The 18,615-nt window shown below is 60.0% G+C and overlaps 2 protein-coding genes across 19 annotated transcripts; both read left to right on the top strand.

Moving 5' to 3' along the window:
- Positions 1-273: 273 nt before the first annotated feature.
- Positions 274-6,953, top strand: Plin5 (perilipin 5). The gene is made up of 8 exons (XM_052192719.1): positions 274-472; positions 654-714; positions 1,147-1,342; positions 2,009-2,091; positions 2,212-2,392; positions 3,705-3,904; positions 5,586-5,699; positions 6,219-6,953. The coding sequence occupies exons 2-8, from the start codon at positions 655-657 to the stop codon at positions 6,729-6,731; spliced, it is 1,347 nt and encodes a 448-aa protein (XP_052048679.1). The 5' UTR covers positions 274-472; position 654; the 3' UTR covers positions 6,732-6,953.
- Positions 6,954-9,521: 2,568 nt separating this feature from the next.
- Positions 9,522-18,558, top strand: Plin4 (perilipin 4). 18 transcript variants are annotated; one of them, XM_052192195.1, is made up of 7 exons: positions 9,522-9,981; positions 10,063-10,201; positions 10,830-10,888; positions 12,226-14,037; positions 14,632-15,883; positions 16,003-16,190; positions 16,991-18,558. In XM_052192195.1, exons 1-7 carry the CDS (start codon positions 9,931-9,933, stop codon positions 17,312-17,314), a joined length of 3,825 nt encoding a protein of 1,274 aa, XP_052048155.1. In that variant the 5' UTR covers positions 9,522-9,930; the 3' UTR covers positions 17,315-18,558. The 18 variants fall into 18 exon arrangements, with proteins under 18 accessions (XP_052048155.1, XP_052048158.1, XP_052048152.1 ...); XM_052192198.1 differs by having other exon boundaries at positions 9,523-9,981; positions 12,226-13,408; positions 14,201-15,883; XM_052192192.1 differs by having other exon boundaries at positions 9,523-9,981; positions 14,434-15,883.
- The last annotated feature ends 57 nt before the right edge of the window (positions 18,559-18,615 follow it).

Genomic DNA, 18,615 nt, shown 5'->3' with positions numbered 1-18,615 from the left:
GACTCAGGTGGGAGGACCAGGGGGATTCCCGCGGGGTCTGAGCTCTGCACCTAGGTGAGGGCGCGCGGGGGCGGGGCGGGGCGGGGCGGGGCGGGGCGGCCCTGACCCAAACCCGGCGGGGTGGAGGCGGTGGAGGCGGTGGAGGCGAGGGCGCGGAGCCACAGGCACAGCAGGTGGCGGGACCCTTGGCCCAGTGGGCCGGGGCCCAGGACCCAGTTGGGCGGGGCCCAGGCGCAGAGGACAGTGGGACGGCCATGGTGGGGACACGTAGGGCGTGAGCCCTGAGGTCAGCGTCCCTGTCACCGTGGACAGCTGAGGGTGACCTCGGAGCTCCACGTGCAACCTCTGCCTCAACTTCCCTGCCCGTCAAGGGATCTGATTCTCCGGCTGCTGCAGCGGGGGCCGGTGTGTGGTCCGTGCGGGTCGGAAGTGGACCGGGGACCTGGGGACACCACCCAGCGCCACTCGGCAGGTACCGGGGACATCTGAGCTCATCCTCGCCCCCCCGGGGCCCACGCCTGTCCTCCAACAAAGCCACAGGATTCTCCTTAGATACGTTCTGTGTGCTGGGCCGTGTGCATGCCCGGGGGTCGGACCCCGGGGACCCCACAGGGCTGAGTCTCAGGGCTCCGCCCTCTCTGCGTCCCCCCCAGGATGTCCGGTGATCAGACAGCTCAGGACCCCGGATCCAGCCTGGAGGAACTAGAGCAGCAGGTAGGGAAGAGCGACAGCGGGGTGGGGGGGTGGGGGGTAGAGGGTGGGGAAGCGGGGTGGGGGGTGGGGGAGCGGGGAGGGGGGAGCGGGGGAGGGGGGAGTTTGAGGAAGGCTGGGTCCCTTCTCATAGCTCCAGGTGACTGGGGTCACCCATAAGAGTCGCTTCAGTGACAGCGCCGAACTTAGGGTGCACATCACTTACAACTAACTACACCTGTGGGGAAACTGAGGCCCCGAGCAATCAGGTCTCACACACACACACACACACACACACACACACACATCTGGAGGACCAGATGTTGCCCTTTTGCTCTGTGTGTGTGCTGCATGCTGCAGCCATTGGTTGGTCGGCGACCTGCTTTCTGTCCCCCGGCCTGGCCCGGTGACGGGAATCGGGGTGTGGCTGTGCCCTGATGGAACTGTTCTCTGCAGAATGTGGTGAAGCGAGTGGTGGCCTTGCCCCTGGTCAAGGCCACATGCACTGCCGTGTCCAGTGCTTACAACTCGGCCAAGGACAGGCACCCGCTGCTGGGCTCCGCCTGTCGCCTTGCTGAGCACTGTGTGTGTAGTGTGACCACCTGTGCCCTGGACCACGCACAGCCACTGCTGGAGCACCTGCAGCCCCAGTGTGAGTCCGAGTCCCTGCCCCAGTCCCCAACGTGGTCTGTGCTCCGTCTCTGCCATCTCCAGAACCAGGTGTCCCGCCCAGGTCCTGTCACAGGTGCTCCCTCGCCCCAGTCGCAGGTGCTCCCTCACCCCAGTCGCAGGTGCTCCCTCACCCCAGTCGCAGGTGCTCCCTCGCCCCAGTCGCAGGTGCTCCCTCGCCCCAGTCACAGGTGCTCCCTCGCCCCAGTCACAGGTGCTCCCTCACCCCTTTCTTTTTAAAAATGTTCTGAGTCAGGGTTTTGCTCTGTAGCCCAGATTGGCCTGAAATGCTCAGCAATCCTCCTGCCTCGGCCTTCTGCGTGCTGGGATGATGGGTGTGCATCAGCACACTTGGTTTATGCGGTGCTGGGCTCCATCAAACCCACATGTACTGAGCCCAGGTCCCTTCTTGGGTCCTCTCTAGGTCCCGAATTCTGCCCCTCCCCCTTTCCAACCTTCGGGCGTCACCCTGGCCTCCTTAGCTCAGGTCGCTGGCTCAGAGCTCCCGCTGACTTGACCAGAAACCCATGGCCGGCCATGGGGCTGAAGGAGAGGCTCCCTGTGGCCCCCTCCGCCATGCCCCTCCTGTCACAGCGATTCCCGCTTCCCGCTTCCCGCTTCCCGCCTGCCCATGGCTCTCTCTCCTCAGTGGCCACAGTGAACCATCTTGCCTGCAGAGGACTGGACAAGCTAGAGGAGAAGCTGCCCTTCCTGCAGCAGCCATCGGACGTGGTACTAGAGACGGGCAGGCCTTGGGGTGGCGAGGGCGGGGTGAGCACTTGCGGGAATCAGGCGTGAGGGGGTAAACAGAGCCCCTGGCCCACGGCATCCAGGGTGACCCCCTTCCTGCAGGTGGTGACCTCAGCCAAGGATACAGTGGCCAAAAGCGTCACAGGTGTGGTGGACCTGGCGCGACGGGGCCGGCGTTGGAGTGGGGAGCTGAGGCGGTCCATGAGTCAAGCCATGGACATGGTGCTGGGCAAGTCGGAGGAGCTGGTGGACCGCTTCCTGCCCATGACTGAAGCCGAGCTAGGTACTGATCAGAGAGGTCGGGAGCTTGCCCAAGGCTGCACAGCACAGCCTAACACAGCACAGGGAAGCCTGGAACTCAAACCCAGGTTGGATTTCTCCCTCCACAATGCACCCAAGAAAGTCAGACACTCTCAACCCCAAAGACACTTGGGGCTTTTGCATGTGACAAACCAGGCTCAGACAGGTGGCCCTGAACAGTGCTTTTTGTTAGGCTCGGGATGTGTCTATTCTTTCATGTAATTTCATTGTTTTGAAAGTTTCATGTTGGGCAGTGGTGGCGCACGCCTGTAATCCCAGCACTTGGGAGGCAGAGGCAGGGGGATTTCTGAGTCCGAGGCCAGCCTGGTCTACAGAGTGAGTTCCAGGACAGCCAGGGCTACACAGAGAAACCCTGTTTTGGAAAAAAAAAAAACAAGAAAAACAAAAAAGACAAAAAACACCCCCCCAAAACAAAAAAAAAAAAACAAAAAAGAAACAGTTTCAATCCATAGTCCAGGCTGGCCCCAAATTCATGGCCATCCTCCTGTCTCAGCCTCTTGTGTGCTGGAATGATAGGTGTGTACCACTGGGCCTGACTATGATCTAATTTTTAAGAGGCTATTTGGTAGAATCATGCCTGGGTTTGAATCCTGGGTCTGCCTCTGGCATGCAACGATATTTAAGTTTACAAGCCTGTGTGTGTGCATGTGCGTGCGTGTTTGTGCATGCATGTGTGTGTGTGTATGTGCGTGTATGTGCGTGTGCGCGCTGTGCGTGCGTGTGCGTGTATGTGCGTGTGCGCGCGTGCGTGTGCGTGTGTGCGTGTGTGTGTGTGTGTGCGTGCGTGTGTGCGTGTGCGCGCGCGCGTGTGTGTGTGTGTGTGTGCGTGTGCCTGCGTGTGTGTGCACACACACGTGCCACAGCAGGCACAGGGACTTAAGATGATCTTGGGAAGTTGTTCTCTCCTTCCCCGTGACACTGAACCTGAGCCGTCTCGGAGCCATCTTGCTGCCCTGAGGCCCTGAGGTCCGGCTTCCTTCATCTTAGAGGCCGGGATGGGCTCCTCGCCCACCCAGCAGGCCCCAGGCCCTGGCTCCCATGCCCAGCACCCCGGAAACTGTGGCAGCACAGGCTTGTCACCCCAGCACTCAGAGGTCGGGGGTTCAAGGTCAACCTCCGAATTTGGAGGCTACACGGTTCAAAACAAAGTGAGCAGAAGTAAAGACATTTCACAGGGTTCGGGGAGGTGACGGGTTCTGGGCGCTGCCCCGGCGCGATGAGCGGCGGAAGTGCAGGCCTCGGCCGTGCCAAGCCCCTGGCTTTCTCCTCCTCAGCGGCCCTGGCGGCTGAGGCCGAGGGCCCAGAAGTGGGCTCAGTGGAGGAGCAGAGGCAGCAGCGGGGCTACTTTGTGCGTCTGGGATCCCTATCGGCACGCCTCCGCCACCTCGCCTATGAACACACTTTGGGGAAACTGAGGCAGAGCAAACACCGCACCCAGGAGATGCTGGCTCAGCTGCAGGAAACCCTGGAGCTGGTGAGCAACCTGTCTCTGTTGCAGAACAGGGCGTGGGGTGTGAGCAATCGCCGCAGGTTTCTGCTGGAGGGATGTGGGCGGGGCTCTGGCTGGGGAGGAGGCGGGGCTCTGGCTGGGGAGGAGGCGGGGCTCTGGCTGGGGAGGAGGCGGGGCTCTGGCTGGGGAGGAGGCGGGGCTCTGGCTGGAGGCGGGCTCTGAGTCTACGGAGGGGAGGAGGAAACCCCGTCCCTGTCCCCGTCTGGAACTGTCACCCTGACACCCACATTTCAGCCTGCGTCCCAATCTGGCTCCCTTTGTATTTTCTGTCCCCGCCCCAGCTGAGGCCACCCTGGGGGAGAGGCCCCTCCTGCTCGCCCACCTACCTGGTGGCCTCTGCCTTCGATCCCTCGCCCAGTGCACCAGGTTCATTCACATCCTCACACCCACCTCGACCCTCCCCGCCCCACCCTGCCCCGCCCCACCCTCCCCTGTCCCAGCTTCACACGTGGCTCTGCCCTCACCTTGCCCGGACGGTCCACCGTACAGAGGACACCAGATGGTGCCTGTGAACAGAGTCTGTGGCCCCCTCCTACCCCCTCCCCCTCCTGCCCCCTCCCCCTCCTGCCCCCCTCCCTCTCCTGCCCCCTCCCTCTCCTGCCCCCTCCCCCTCCTGCTCCCTCCCCCTCCTCCCCCCTCCCTCTCCTGCCCCCTCCCTCTCCTGCCCCCTCCCCCTCCTGCCCCCACCGCATCCTATCAGGCTGCAGTGCCCCGGGGCCTTTGTCTAGGCTCTTCTGGGAGTTGGACCCTCAAGTGTGTGCTTTTGCACTCATGTGGCTACAGCTGTTAGTGTCCCGCTCCTTTTCTTGGCTGAATAGTATTCCACAGCACACATACGCTGTATTTTCTGCCCCGTCACACGGCCGATGCCTTATCACATCCCTTGCCTGGGTAGCTTCAATGAATTTCCTGTACGTCAGAAGGTTCCAGGTTCTCCCGGTTCCCAGGACTGGGCTGAGACAGGGAGGTTCTCAGCCCTGAGCCGCACCCCAGCTCTGCTCGCACGGGGCTCCTGAGCGCCTCCTGTCGGCCGGCCCGCCCGTGGCCCGCCCACTGTGGCTGATGGGGCACACTTTGCACAGTATGATTACTAAATGCTCATTGAGAAAGTTCACTGTGTGCCTGGCCAGAGAGGCGCCTTCCCAGCTGTGTGGGGCAACGGGATCTTGCGGTATCTGATGGTGGGCGGGGTTGTGGCCTGTCCTCCCAGCCCTCGGGTGTGGCGGTACCCGCCTGTCCTCCCCGCACCCACCCGTCACCTCCCCACGTCAAGGCTTTGGCCTCATTCAGTAGCAACTCCACGTGCAGCCAGCCCCTCCCATCCTGGCTCTGTGGGTGGGGCCGGCGTGTGCCGCGTCCGTGTGCCGTGTGCCGTGTGCCAGGAACAGCAGTGTAGCCCTCAGTTTCCCCCTTTCCTGACGGAATGCCATTCCTTCTCACGGATGTCCCACTCTGTCTGTCTGTCTGTCCGTCTTCAGGCAGGAGAGGCAGGGCGGCGCCCCATGCGGACTGTGACAGAGGAGCAGAAGGGACAGGGCGGGGCGGGGCGGGCCGGCCAACAGAGTGCAAGGCTGGCCGCACTCAGGAAGGGCTGCTGGGGTCCACTCACCCCAAGACCTCAGCTCCTGGTGTCCCCACCCCACAGATGCAGCACATGCAGAGCGGGGCGAGCCCCACCCCTGCTCCCCACCCCCCAAAGGTTCAGGAGCTGTGTGGGGGCTGGAGCTTGTGTCTGGAGAATGGACGCAGCCACAGCCAGGTAAGGGGCCTGAGGAGGGCGGGGCGGGGCCTGAGAGTGTGGGGCGGGGCCTGAGGAGGGTGGGGCGGGGCCTGAGAGTGTGGGGCGGGGCCTGAGGAGGGCGAGGCGGGGCCTGAGGAGGGCGAGGCGGGGCCTGAGAGGGTGGGGCGGGGCCTGAGGAGGGTGGGGCGGGGCCTGAGAGTATGGGGCGGGGCCCGAGGAGGGCGGGGCGGAGCAGGGCCCACCCTGGACCTGGGCAGTGACCTCTTGTCCTGCGAGGCCAGGCTCCAGTGTTCTCACCAGGTCACGCCCTCCAGCCCATTGTGTGTCCATACAGGAAACAGGTCAGTACTGCCAGGTGTCCATGCGAGACGTTAGGGCCAAGTTACCGTGTCCTCGCGGCAACCTGAAGCAAGCCGAGGCCTCACGTTAGTTTTCATGGGGAAACTAAGGCAGCCAAAGCTTCCCTTAAATGCATGAGACAGGAAGATAAGCCACGGCTCCTGTGAGAGGTGCAACAGCCGCGGCCTGCCCTTGCAGGTGGAGCTGGAGACGCTGGCTCTGTCTCGAAGCCTGACCCTGGAGCTGCAGAGTGCGGTGGACGCCCTGGCGGGCTGCGTCCGCGGCCTGCCGCCTGGTGCCCAGGCCAAGGTGGCGGAGGTGCAGCGCAGGGTGGACGCGCTCCAGGCCACCTTTGCTGGCGCGCACTGCCTCGGGGACGTGGCGCCCACTGCTCTGGCCGAGGGCCGTGGCAGCGTGGCCCGGGCACACGCCTGCGTGGATGAGTTCCTGGATTTGGTCCTGCGGGCCGTGCCACTCCCCTGGCTTGTGGGGCCCTTTGCACCCATCCTGGTGGAGCGGTCGGAGCCCCTGATCGACCTGGCCACCTGTGTGGACGAGGTGGTGGGTGACCCTGACCCTCGCTGGGCACACATGGACTGGCCAGCCCAGCAGCGGGCCTGGGAGGCTGAGCACGCAAACCCCGGGGCACAGGAGGCTGAGCCCCCGAGGGGCCAAGTCAAGCACAGAATGATGCCCGAGCTGGACTTCTGACCACCGAGGTCCACACTGCCCCCTGGTGGTCACCACAGCACTCACACAGGTTAGGGCTTCCGCTCCCTTCCCCACCGTGGATAATTTTGAGGTCTAAGTGGACGTCAGCAGGTCACGTTCAACCCCTCACAGGAAACTCTCCCTCCCTTGTGATCCTGTCTTTACCCACAAAGTTGACACATGAGAGGCTGAGGCAGGAGGATTGTGGGTTTGATTGTGAGCTGCCTTATCAAGATTGTCAGAAAGAAAGAAAAGAAAGGAAGAAAGGAAGAAAGGAAGAAAGGAAGAAAGGAAGAAAGAAAGAAAGAAAGAAAGAAAGAAAGAAAGAGAAAAGAAAGAAAGAAAGAAAGAAAGAAAGAAAGGAAAGGAAGGAAGGAAGGAAGGAAGGAAGGAAGGAAGGAAGGAAGGAAGGAAGGAAAGGTGGCTGCGAGGAGGAGGACCCGGTGCCCAGAGCATCTCCCTGGGGGCTCAGAACTCCTCGAATCAAAGGTTTTTGGCTGGTGTCCCGGCACCTTTGCTGGGCCAGTGAGACTCAATTTGCTGTTTGTGGTCCAGAATAAACATGTTTGCTGTGGTCTGAGGTGGGTCATGGAACTTGGGTCCTGGGAGTTTTCAGGGTGTGACTTTAGGTATGCGTTCAGGGATGGTGCATTCTTAATGAGCTGCATGGAGTAGCTTAGGTTAAACCCCGAATACACAGAAGTTGAGGCCACTCTTACTTTAGTATAAATTGGCTCTCAGAACCGATGAGGAGCAGCAGAGGCATGGGGGGTCCCAGGGTGTGGCTTCCCATGGTGGGGGGGTCCCAGGGTGTGGCTTCCCATGGTGGGGGTCCCAGGGTGTGGCTTCCCATGGTGGGGGGTCCCAGGGTGTGGCTTCCCATGGTGGGGGGATCCTAGGGTGTGGCTTCCCATGGTGGAGGTCCCAGGGTGTGGCTTCCCATGGTGGGGGGTTCCAGGGTGTGGCTTCCCATGGTGGGGGTCCCAGGGTGTGACTTCCCATGGTGGGGGTCCCAGGGTGTGGCTTCCCATGGTGGGGGTCCCAGGGTGTGGCTTCCCATGGTGGGGGTGTCCCAGGGTGTGGCTTCCCATGGTGGGGGGTCCCAGGGTGTGGCTTCCCATGGTGGGGGGTCCCAGGGTGTGGCTTCCCATGGTGGGGGGTCCCAGGGTGTGGTTTCCTATGGTGGGGGGGTCCCAGGGTGTGGCTTCCCATGGTGGGGGGTCCCAGGGTGTGGCTTCCCATGGTGGGGGTCCCAGGGTGTGGCTTCCCATGGTGGGGGTCCCAGGGTGTGGCTTCCCATGGTGGGGGTGTCCCAGGGTGTGGCTTCCCATGGTGGGGGGTCCCAGGGTGTGGCTTCCCATGGTGGGGGGTCCCAGGGTGTGGCTTCCCATGGTGGGGGGTCCCAGGGTGTGGCTTCCCATGGTGGGGTCCCAGGGTGTGGCTTTTGTGCTCTCTCATGGCTGCATTGGCTGTGGAAGACAGAGAGAGGCAGGGCAAAGGCCAGGGTGGGTCCCATGAGGCCCTCCTGACCTCTCACCACATTCTTGGCCGTCCCTCTGACTCCCGCATCTGGGCAGTGTGTTGGGAAATCACTGTGTAGCATGGTGAGGTCAGGACAGCCCCTGGTTTCCCCAGAGCCTGGGCACCCAGAGCCCCCTAACTCCCCAGTGCTCAGAGCAGTGTCGAGGAACAGGTACAACCCTCCTCCTCAGGGGGCCTAGTGAATTGTGGGGAGCACATGGGCGCTGGCAGCACAAGAGGGAGCTGGCTGCAGTGCTCCCACCCACCCCAACTCCTCGGGAGGAATAGCTGGGAGCACCCTCTTCTGCTCCAGAACAGTCACCCAACACAACCAAGATTCCAAGGAAACCAACCAAGGACACCAGACCTCTGCCTAGAAACTCTTCCCCTAGTTTAGCACCAGAGTTAATTGCTCCATCACTGAGGTTGGCATCTCTGTCCCAGGGGTACAAGTCTGGGACAGAGCCGGGGTGGGAGTGGTAGTCACTGTGCCAAGGCACTTCACCGATGGCCTGCTTGGCATACAGTGAATTCAGGGGCTGTCAGAATCCTGTCTGTGGGGCCCAGGATGTCCACTCTCTGTCTCTGTCTCTGTCTCTCTGTCTCTCTCTCTGTCTCTCTCTCTGTCTCTCTCTCTCTTACACACACACACACACACACATACACACACACACATACACACACACAGACACACACACACTGATTAAGCCAGACCCACCAAGGTTGGGTTCTCACATTTCAGTCCAAGTCCCTTTTTGTAGAGGGACGCGTCACTGCCCTCCACAAGACAACACACTCTTCTCTTGGAGACCCTGTTTCTGCCCAAGGAATGCTAAGGTATTGTTTGTTGAGTGACTGTGGATCACATTTCAAACGACCTCATTTCCAACCCTCATGCACCTTTACTTATGGCCATTTAGACAAATATTTCCTATATGTGCCAGGCACTATTCTAGGCACACTATACAAACAGGAAGACAGAGGCGAGGCTGTGTGGGAATCTACAGAAAGGTGTAGCAGGCAGGGGCATGGCCTGTGCAAAGGACCTGGGGCAGAGGACACAGCTGTGTAAAGGCTTTGGGCGAGCAAGGGTCCTGAGTGTTGGAGGCGGCGTCTGTGACTGGAGTAGCACAAGTTAGGGAGCTGGGGCAGAGTGGGAGGAGGGGCAAGGGAGCCAGATGATGAGTCTAGAAGGGAAAACTGAGCCAAAGGTGGTGCCTGGTAAGAATGGCATCCCACCTCAGAAAGGCAGAGGCAGAGCAGGGAGCCGCCCGGGGCGCACAGCTGGCCTGTGAGTCACTGGGCCTTCCGCAGGTCCCATAAACAGAAGCTGCTTGGCCCACGGTGGAGAGCAGGGGAAAGGTGCTGGCTGGGTCCACACCGCCTGGGCGCAAGGCATGTGACCTCCCCCAACCCCCGCGCTCTGGCCGCCTGCCTGGGCCAGCCAGGCCCACACCCTCCCCAGACCCTATAAGGCTTGGGAATTGGGAGCCCAGGCGCTGCCAGCAGCTGCCTCGCTCTGTGGGACCCTGAATAGTCCAGGTGAGAGCAGCTGCCGCGTCACCCAGAGACTGCCACCGCCAGGTGGGTGACAGGTTCTGGTGGGAACCAGGGCGAGGATGGAGCAGGAGGGCCCCCCAGCTCTTTCTTCCCCTTTCTAGCCCCGCAGGCCGCCATCATGTCAGCTTCAGGAGATGAGCGCAGGGCTTCCCCCAAATCCAAAGGCAAGGTAAGAGAACAGGAGCGCCTGCCAGGGGCCCCGGGAAGGTAGCTCCAGCCTTCCTCACGCCGGCCCCACTTACCCACGCAGACCCTGAGCAGTTTCTTCGGGTCGTTGCCTGGCTTCAGCTCTGCCCGGAACCTGGTGTCCCACACTCACAGCTCCACCTTCACAAAGGACGGACAACCAGCCTCAGACCCCTTGGGGACTCCTGTCCCTCCATCCCCAGGTGAGTGGCACAGAGAAGTGGTGGGGATTGAGTGGCCTGGCAGAGCGACTGCCCAGGAAGGAGCTGCGGCAATTCTGGTGACCTTGTGTCTGTGTTGTCTCCTTAGGTAAGGAAACTGAGGTGGAGACACTGGGCAATATAGCCAGGGAAGGGGGCACTGAGACCCCGCCATGGCCCCTCTGCTCTTTGCACTGGATACCAGGCTGGGGGTTGTGCTTGTCTGAGCTTGTCAAGGATACTCAGAGAGGGCCAGCAGCTGCCCTGGATCACAGAGCATCCTGGGACTCGGCCGGGGTGCCTGCTGCAGGCTGCCGTGACGGCCACACGTCTAACAGGCAGCTGCTGGCCATGGCAGGGCGGCTCCAAGTGTGCAGGGTGGGTGTCCGGCACCCAGAGTCCGGCACAGAATGTTCTCCCGCAGCTGCAGGGGCCTGCGTCACACAGGCCAGGGCCACCCTTGGCAGGGAGCAGGAGGGGAGGCTGGGCCTGGCTCCTGCTGTCCCTTGCCAGTGGCTGGGACATTCCTCTCCTTTAGGGCCAGCCAGGCTTGGAGATTGCACAACAGCAACAGGCTCTAGCCAGAGGCCTGCCCCTCATTCCCTGTCTGTCTGTCTGTCTGTCTCTGCAGTGTCCATCAACTCACAGATGGCAGGGGGTACAGCAGGGCTGCTCCAACCTTCTGAACAGGTGAGCTTGGTTGGAACATCTTGGACAGGAAACCTGGGCATTGTCTGCAAGGTTCTAGTTGCTTTCATGAGAGAGGGTTCCCAGTGTATTCTCTACCTTTGGCCTCAGTTTTCACATCTGGGAAATCGGCACAACCTTTCAGCAATCCTATATAAGGCTCTGTGCTCAACACTTGCCCTCCCCTGCCTCTGGGACCCAGGGCCTGTGCCCAAAGCACTGTACAAACCAGAGTTCTCAGAGGGCCAGCAATGGTGGGACCACAGTCTTTAGACTCAGATCAAGTCATCACAACCTGGGCAGCCAGGATCCCCTGCTTGCCCCTCTATTTCGGCAACAATTAAGCATCCATTGAATCCCTTTCATTTGCCCTCCTGACCTTGAAAGAAATACGGTTTTCTTGTATCTGATACAGGGCCTCATGTGCCCAGGTTGGCCTGTACTTCATATATGTAGCTGAGGCTGACCTTGAACATCTGATCCTTCTGCCTCAAGCTCTCAGATGTTGGGTTGACAGGTGTGTGTGTGTGTGTGTGTGTGTGTGTGTGTGTGTGTGTGTGAACCTGGTTTATAGGCTGCTAATGAATCCTAGGACTTGATACATGCAGTTCTACCCCAAGCTGCAGTGCCAGCCCCAGGAGGTGTGGGTGTATTTTCTAGGCAGGCTTTGGGGGAGGGGGACACCTTATGCACCATACATCACTCAGGTAAGGAAGAGCTGGGGAATAAGCCCGGGTCAATGCAGAAAGCAGTGAGCACTCAGGCCAAGTGGGCAGGCACTGTGGGATGCAACGCTGGGCCCAGATTCCACCCACTTAGTGCCTGCCCCTCCCCTGTTGGGACAACTTTAGTGTCTGCAGTATGTCCAGACTCCCCTGGGAGGTAGCATCTAGATGGAGCCACTCAGTGGCAACACATCTCTGTCATCTCAGCAAATCCTCCTTGGCTACATGAGACCCTGTATCAAGCAACCAAGTGACAACAGAGGGCGGCCTCTGACCCTGTGGGCCCTTGGCAACAGTTTGAGCTATGCCAAAGTCCAGCAGTCACTGATGGGGTCTCATACGATAGAGCCCAGGCAGACATGTGACAATCCTGCTTCAGCTCTGTAAGAGCCGGGATGGTCACATGTCCATCTAGAAGGGAGTCATTTTAGCAAGATGGAATTCGATGTCCTGGGCCCCCAGACATTCCTGTTACCCTACAGCTGCTGAAGCTAGGGTGTTTAGCCAGGGTAGGTGCAGAGAGAGGTCCTAGGGACCCAGAGGACTGGGTGCACAGAGGGGTGAACAGCATGGAGGGACTTTTGTGAGGTGTTGACCTCTGCCTTTCCTCATTAGACAGCTGAGGACAAGGACATGGGAAGCTTCAGTGTGCCCAGCAGCAAGGATGCCTTCTCCTCCGGGGTGTTTGGCATCATGGATGCTGCAAAAGGAATGGTCCAGGGTGGACTGGGTGCCACCCAGTCGGCCCTTGTCGGCACTAAGGAGGCAGTGTCTGGAAGTGTCATGGGAGCAGTGGACGTGGCCAAAGGTCTTGTCAAGGGAGGTCTGGACACCTCAAAGAATGCCCTCACCAATACGAAGGACACAGTGACCACAGGACTCATGGGAGCTGTGAACATGGCCAAAGGGACAGTGCAGACAGGCCTGGACACCACCAAGTCTGTGGTCATGGGCACCAAGGACACGGTGACCACAGGACTCACAGGGGCCGCGAATGTGGCTAAAGGCACGGTGCAGACAGGCCTGGACACCACCAAGTCTGTGGTCATAGGTACCAAAGACACTGTGACCACGGGGCTCACAGGGGCTCTGAATGTGGCTAAAGGCACAGCACAGATGGGTCTGGACACCAGCAAGTCTGTGCTCATGGGCACCAAGGACACGGTGACCACGGGGCTCACAGGGGCCGCGAATGTGGCTAAAGGCACAGCACAGATGGGTCTGAACACCACCAAGTCTGTGCTCATGGGCACCAAGGACACGGTGACCACAGGGCTCACAGGGGCTGTGAACGTGGCTAAAGGCACCATCCAGGGTGGCCTGGACACCACCAAGTCAGTGGTCATAGGTACCAAAGACAGTGTGACCACGGGGCTCACAGGGGCTGTGAACGTGGCTAAAGGCACAGCACAGATGGGTCTGGACACCACCAAGTCTGTGCTCATGGGCACCAAGGACACAGTGACCACAGGACTCACAGGGGCTGTGAACATGGCTAAAGGAACAGTGCAGACAGGCCTGGACACCAGCCAGAAGGTGCTGACAGGCACAAAAGACACTGTCTGTGCTGGGGCCACTGGAGCAGTAAATGTGGCCAAAGGCGCTGCCCAGGGAGGCCTGGACACCACCAAGTCTGTGCTCATGGGCACCAAGGACACGGTGACCACGGGACTCACAGGGGCTGTGAACGTGGCTAAAGGCACCATCCAGGGTGGCCTGGACACCACCAAGTCTGTGGTCATGGGCACCAAGGACACAGTGACCACAGGACTCACAGGGGCCGCGAATGTGGCTAAAGGTGCTGTTCAGGGAGGCCTGGACACCACCAAGTCTGTGCTCATGGGCACCAAGGACACGGTGACCACGGGACTCACAGGGGCTGTGAACGTGGCTAAAGGCACCATCCAGGGTGGCCTGGACACCACCAAGTCTGTGGTCATGGGCACCAAGGACACGGTGACCACGGGACTCACAGGGGCCGCGAATGTGGCTAAAGGCACCATCCAGGGTGGCCTGGACACCACCAAGTCTGTGCTCATGGGCACCAAGGACACGGTGACCACAGGACTCACAGGGGCTGCGAATGTGGCTAAAGGCACGGTGCAGACAGGCCTGGACACCACCAAGTCTATGGTCATAGGTACCAAAGACACTGTGACCACGGGGCTCACAGGGGCTGTGAACGTGGCTAAAGGCACCATCCAGGGTGGCCTGGACACCACCAAGTCTGTGCTCATGGGCACCAAGGACACAGTGACCACAGGACTCACAGGGGCCGCGAATGTGGCTAAAGGCACCATCCAGGGTGGCCTGGACACCACCAAGTCTGTGGTCATGGGCACCAAGGACACGGTGACGACAGGACTCACAGGAGCCATGAATGTGGCAAAGGGGACAGTGCAGACAGGCCTGGACACCAGCCAGAAGGTGCTGACAGGCACAAAAGACACTGTCTGTGCTGGGGCCACAGGAGCCATTAACGTGGCTAAAGGTGCTGTTCAGGGTGGCCTGGACACCACCAAGTCTGTGCTCATGGGCACCAAGGACACGGTGACCACGGGGCTCACAGGGGCTGTGAACGTGGCTAAAGGCACCATCCAGGGTGGCCTGGACACCACCAAGTCTGTGGTCATGGGTACCAAAGACACGGTGACCACGGGGCTCACAGGGGCTCTGAATGTGGCTAAAGGCACAGCACAGATGGGTCTGGACACCAGCAAGTCTGTGCTCATGGGCACCAAGGACACAGTGACCACAGGACTCACAGGGGCTGTGAACATGGCTAAAGGAACAGTGCAGACAGGCCTGGACACCAGCCAGAAGGTGCTGACAGGCACAAAGGACACTGTCTGTGCTGGGGTCACTGGAGCAGTAAATGTGGCCAAAGGCGCTGCCCAGGGAGGCCTGGACACCACCAAGTCTGTGCTCATGGGCACCAAGGACACAGTGACCACAGGACTCACAGGGGCTGTGAACATGGCTAAAGGAACAGTGCAGACAGGCCTGGACACCAGCCAGAAGGTGCTGACAGGCACAAAGGACACTGTCTGTGCTGGGGTCACTGGAGCAGTAAATGTGGCCAAAGGCGCTGCCCAGGGAGGCCTGGACACCACCAAGTCTGTGCTCATGGGCACCAAGGACACGGTGACCACGGGGCTCACAGGGGCTGTGAACGTGGCTAAAGGCACCATCCAGGGTGGCCTGGACACCACCAAGTCTGTGGTCATGGGTACCAAAGACACGGTGACCACGGGGCTCACAGGGGCTCTGAATGTGGCTAAAGGCACAGCACAGATGGGTCTGGACACCAGCAAGTCTGTGCTCATGGGCACCAAGGACACAGTGACCACAGGACTCACAGGGGCTGTGAACATGGCTAAAGGAACAGTGCAGACAGGCCTGGACACCAGCCAGAAGGTGCTGACAGGCACAAAGGACACTGTCTGTGCTGGGGTCACTGGAGCAGTAAATGTGGCCAAAGGCGCTGCCCAAGGAGGCCTGGACACCACCAAGTCTGTGCTCATGGGCACCAAGGACACAGTGACCACAGGACTCACAGGGGCCGCAAATGTGGCTAAAGGCACGGTGCAGATGGGTCTGGACACCAGCAAGAGCATGCTGATGGGCACGAAGGACACTGTCTGTGCTGGGGCCACAGGAGCCATTAACGTAGTCAAAGGAGCTGTCCAGGGAGGCCTGGATCCTTCCAATGAAGCACTCACAGGCACCGGTACTCCAGTGGTGGCTGGTCTCGCAGGCACAGTGGACATGGCCAGGGGAACAGTACAGACAGGCCTGAACACCAGCAAGCACATGCTTACAGGCATGAAGGACACTGTTTGTGCTGGGGTTACCGGCGCCATGAACATGGCTAAAGGCATTCATAGGAACACAGACACCACCGGAGACACACAGTCTACCATGCTGGCTCATTCAGGTAATGTAGCCACCAGTGCCATCCATGCAGGTGTCCATACAGTTCCGAGTTCGCCCTCTGGCTCTCACTCCACCGCATGTCATGAACCTAGCAGCTTCAGAGTCATCAACCAAGGGGCAGGCCAGGCCCCCCTGACTTCCACAGAGCTCCTGTGCTGTGAGACCAGCAGCTTCTCAGACACACATGGCTTGGGGCGTGTCACAGAGCCCATGGCTCATGCAGCTCCCAGGCCTGTGGAGGAGTGTGGCCAGCTGGCTGCCACAGGCTTTGCTGCCCTTCCTGATGAGTTGGAAGGCCTGGGTGATATCTTCCAGCCCATGACAGCTGAGGAACAAGGTGAGTGTCTCTGCCCTTCCCTATCATGGGTCCCTAGGATGTGGGCTTTGGTGAGACCCCATCCCCACTGTGGGTGTCTCAAGGCCCCTTTCAGACCGAGTCTCACTGCCTCCCTCCAGCTCAGCTGGCGGCCTCAGAGTCGGGGCCCCGAGTACTCTCTGCCGACCGGGGAAGCTACTACATCCGCCTGGGTGACCTGGGCCCCAGCTTTCGCCAGCGGGCTTTTGAACACGCCCTGAGCCACATACAGCACAACCAGTTTCAAGCCAGGGCCGCACTGGCCCAGCTCCAGGAGGCCTTCCAGGTGGTAAGAACATCTCTAGTCCCCACTCTGGGCACCTCCAACTGGTCAGCAGCCCAGTGCCCAGTGGGCTGAGCCTTCTGCATGCAGCGGGAGCTGAGGCATGGATGTACCAGCGGCATCTGGTGAACTGGGTGTTTGGCTGCAATCTGTGACCCCAAGGGAAAGGTAGTATGGGTGACCAGGCTCTAGCAGGGGTTATCTCCCCAACATCCCACCCACCTCCAGAGGTACGCTGGGTATCATGGACACAGAAGCCTGATATTCTGGGTCTCTGTCATCTGCCCACCTCCCCCCTGGTCACAAAGTCCCCTGCCCCCTAAACAGATATCCAGGGAATATGGAAAAGACAGAGGTTTGGTATGATACAAGATGACAAGATTCCTGGGGAAAGAGCATGGGGAGAGTGCTCAAGGGACAGGAAGGAATCTGTGTGGACACGCACAGAGCAGTAGCAGGGTGGGAGATGGGTGGATAGGGATACCACCACCTGGCCTTCCAGATGCCCTCATGGGGACTTTGTGTTTTGGCTGCACCACATATGGAGGAGGTTTAGAATCAAGATCCAGGTACAGCACTGAGTGTCCCCACCCCTTCTGGGCCTACCACCGGTCCTGTGGTTCTTTTTCCAGACAGACATGACCATGGAGGCTCCGGGTGAGAAACTGTGCAGGGACCAGAGCCTAAGCACACGCTGGAGGCTATTGGTAACCATGTGGCGGGTGTGACACGGGTGTGACACGAGCCTTCCTTCCCACGGCCCCAGTGAAAGCCCTGTTCCTCTTTACCTTTCTCTGCCTCTGCAGACACCGGCTTCCGTGGCCCAGGACAGGCTGTGCGCCCTTGCCCACCAGCTCCATGCAGCTTACAGCAGCCTGGCAACCAGCCTGCAGGGCCTGCCAGAGGTGCAGCAGCAGGCGGGGCAGGCACGGCACAGCCTCTGCAAGCTGTATGGTCTCGTGTCTTCGGAAGCGGGTAGTGAGCTGCAGACAGAGCAGCTGGCCCAGAGCAGCGCTGGCGTTGTCCAGGCGTGGCAGGGCCTGGAGGTGCTGCTAGAGCAGCTGCAGCAGAGCCCTCCACTTGGCTGGCTGGTCGGACCCTTTGCTTCGATGCCCTGTGACCAGCTGTAGGTACCCGAGGGCTGGGTGGGTGGGGTGCCCAGGGACCATGCTGTGACCACAGCTGGCTGTACTTCCCCAAAGCTCTGGACTGAACAGGAGCAGAAGATCCTTGGAAAGTGAATTTGAAGCCAGATACAGCTCCTGCTATTTCTAAGAACCAATGACCCCTTCCTCCAAACTAGCCACCAAGTCTGTTCAGATACGGGCCACAGACCCCACACAGACACAGTAAAGAAGCACCGCCCGTCCCCACTGCCAGCCTTCCACCCCTGGGCTCGGACCCTCTCTCCAGGGCCCATAGCTTTCCTCTATGGATGGTGCCACTCCGCCTCAGGCCCCACGCTGGGCAGTACAACCACAGATCTTAGCTAATGACTAATATCCCATCCTTGTTCCCCGGGACTAGAATGCATAGCCACGCTGAAGTAAGCTGCTACATCTGCTGCTGCTGATACGTAGTAGGGAGAAGAGCTGCACAAGCCACACAATTATACCCCGGCTGCTGTGGGCCTGCTCTGCTGAGAAAACGAGAGTCACGCACATATCCCTACATGGAGACAGGGCTGACTTGGCAGGTCCAGCACTGCGGAGTAGCTGTGGCCTGTGCAGGCGCATGGCCTGCAGCCTAGGGCTGAAGACTGTACTGAATGCGGAGATGGGCAGGAGATGGCTCATCTCCCTCGCCCCATGCACCCAAGATACAAGCAAACAAGATGGTGGGCACAGGCACTGTGTCACCTCCAGTCCTCTCAACCACAGCACTGCTAGTGACCCCAACCTTCCAGCTCCTTTATCTGCATTCTTGGAAAATAACAATGTCATGAGCGTCTGGGCTGGGCCAGCTGTAGCCAAGGAATGTCATGATAGAGATGGCAAGGAACACTTCCCTGTCCTCCTACCATGTCAGCATCAGGTGACACTAGACTCAGCCACTGAAAAACACTGGGCTAAGAGCCTGCAGCCAACAGACGGCATGAGCCTCATTACATCATGCCCAGTTACTGGTGGCTACTGAGTCATGCAACCAACTTGTGAGCCCACTGGGAGCACAGAAAAGCCGGGAAGCCCCTGCTCAAAGCCGCACGGTGGAAGGCAGCTGGGATGTGAAGACCACAACACTCGGCTCAGAGGCTGAGCTGCCCCAGAGGCACTAGGCTGGTCCGGCCCCAGCTGGGAGCCCTGCACAGCTGCTGATGGAGCTGTCCTGCTGGGCTGTCCTGAGTGTCCGCTTTACCCATGCTGGCACAGGAGGCCACTTGCTGCACGGAAAGCCTGACCTGAAGCAGGTCTGGCTCCCCATACTGCCCATG

This window comes from Apodemus sylvaticus, chromosome 9 (assembly GCF_947179515.1).
Source record: "Apodemus sylvaticus chromosome 9, mApoSyl1.1, whole genome shotgun sequence".
In the NCBI taxonomy this organism is placed as follows: Eukaryota; Metazoa; Chordata; class Mammalia; order Rodentia; family Muridae; genus Apodemus; species Apodemus sylvaticus.
Note: the sequence above shows the minus strand (reverse complement) of the source record. Positions and strands in the feature narration are given on the sequence as shown.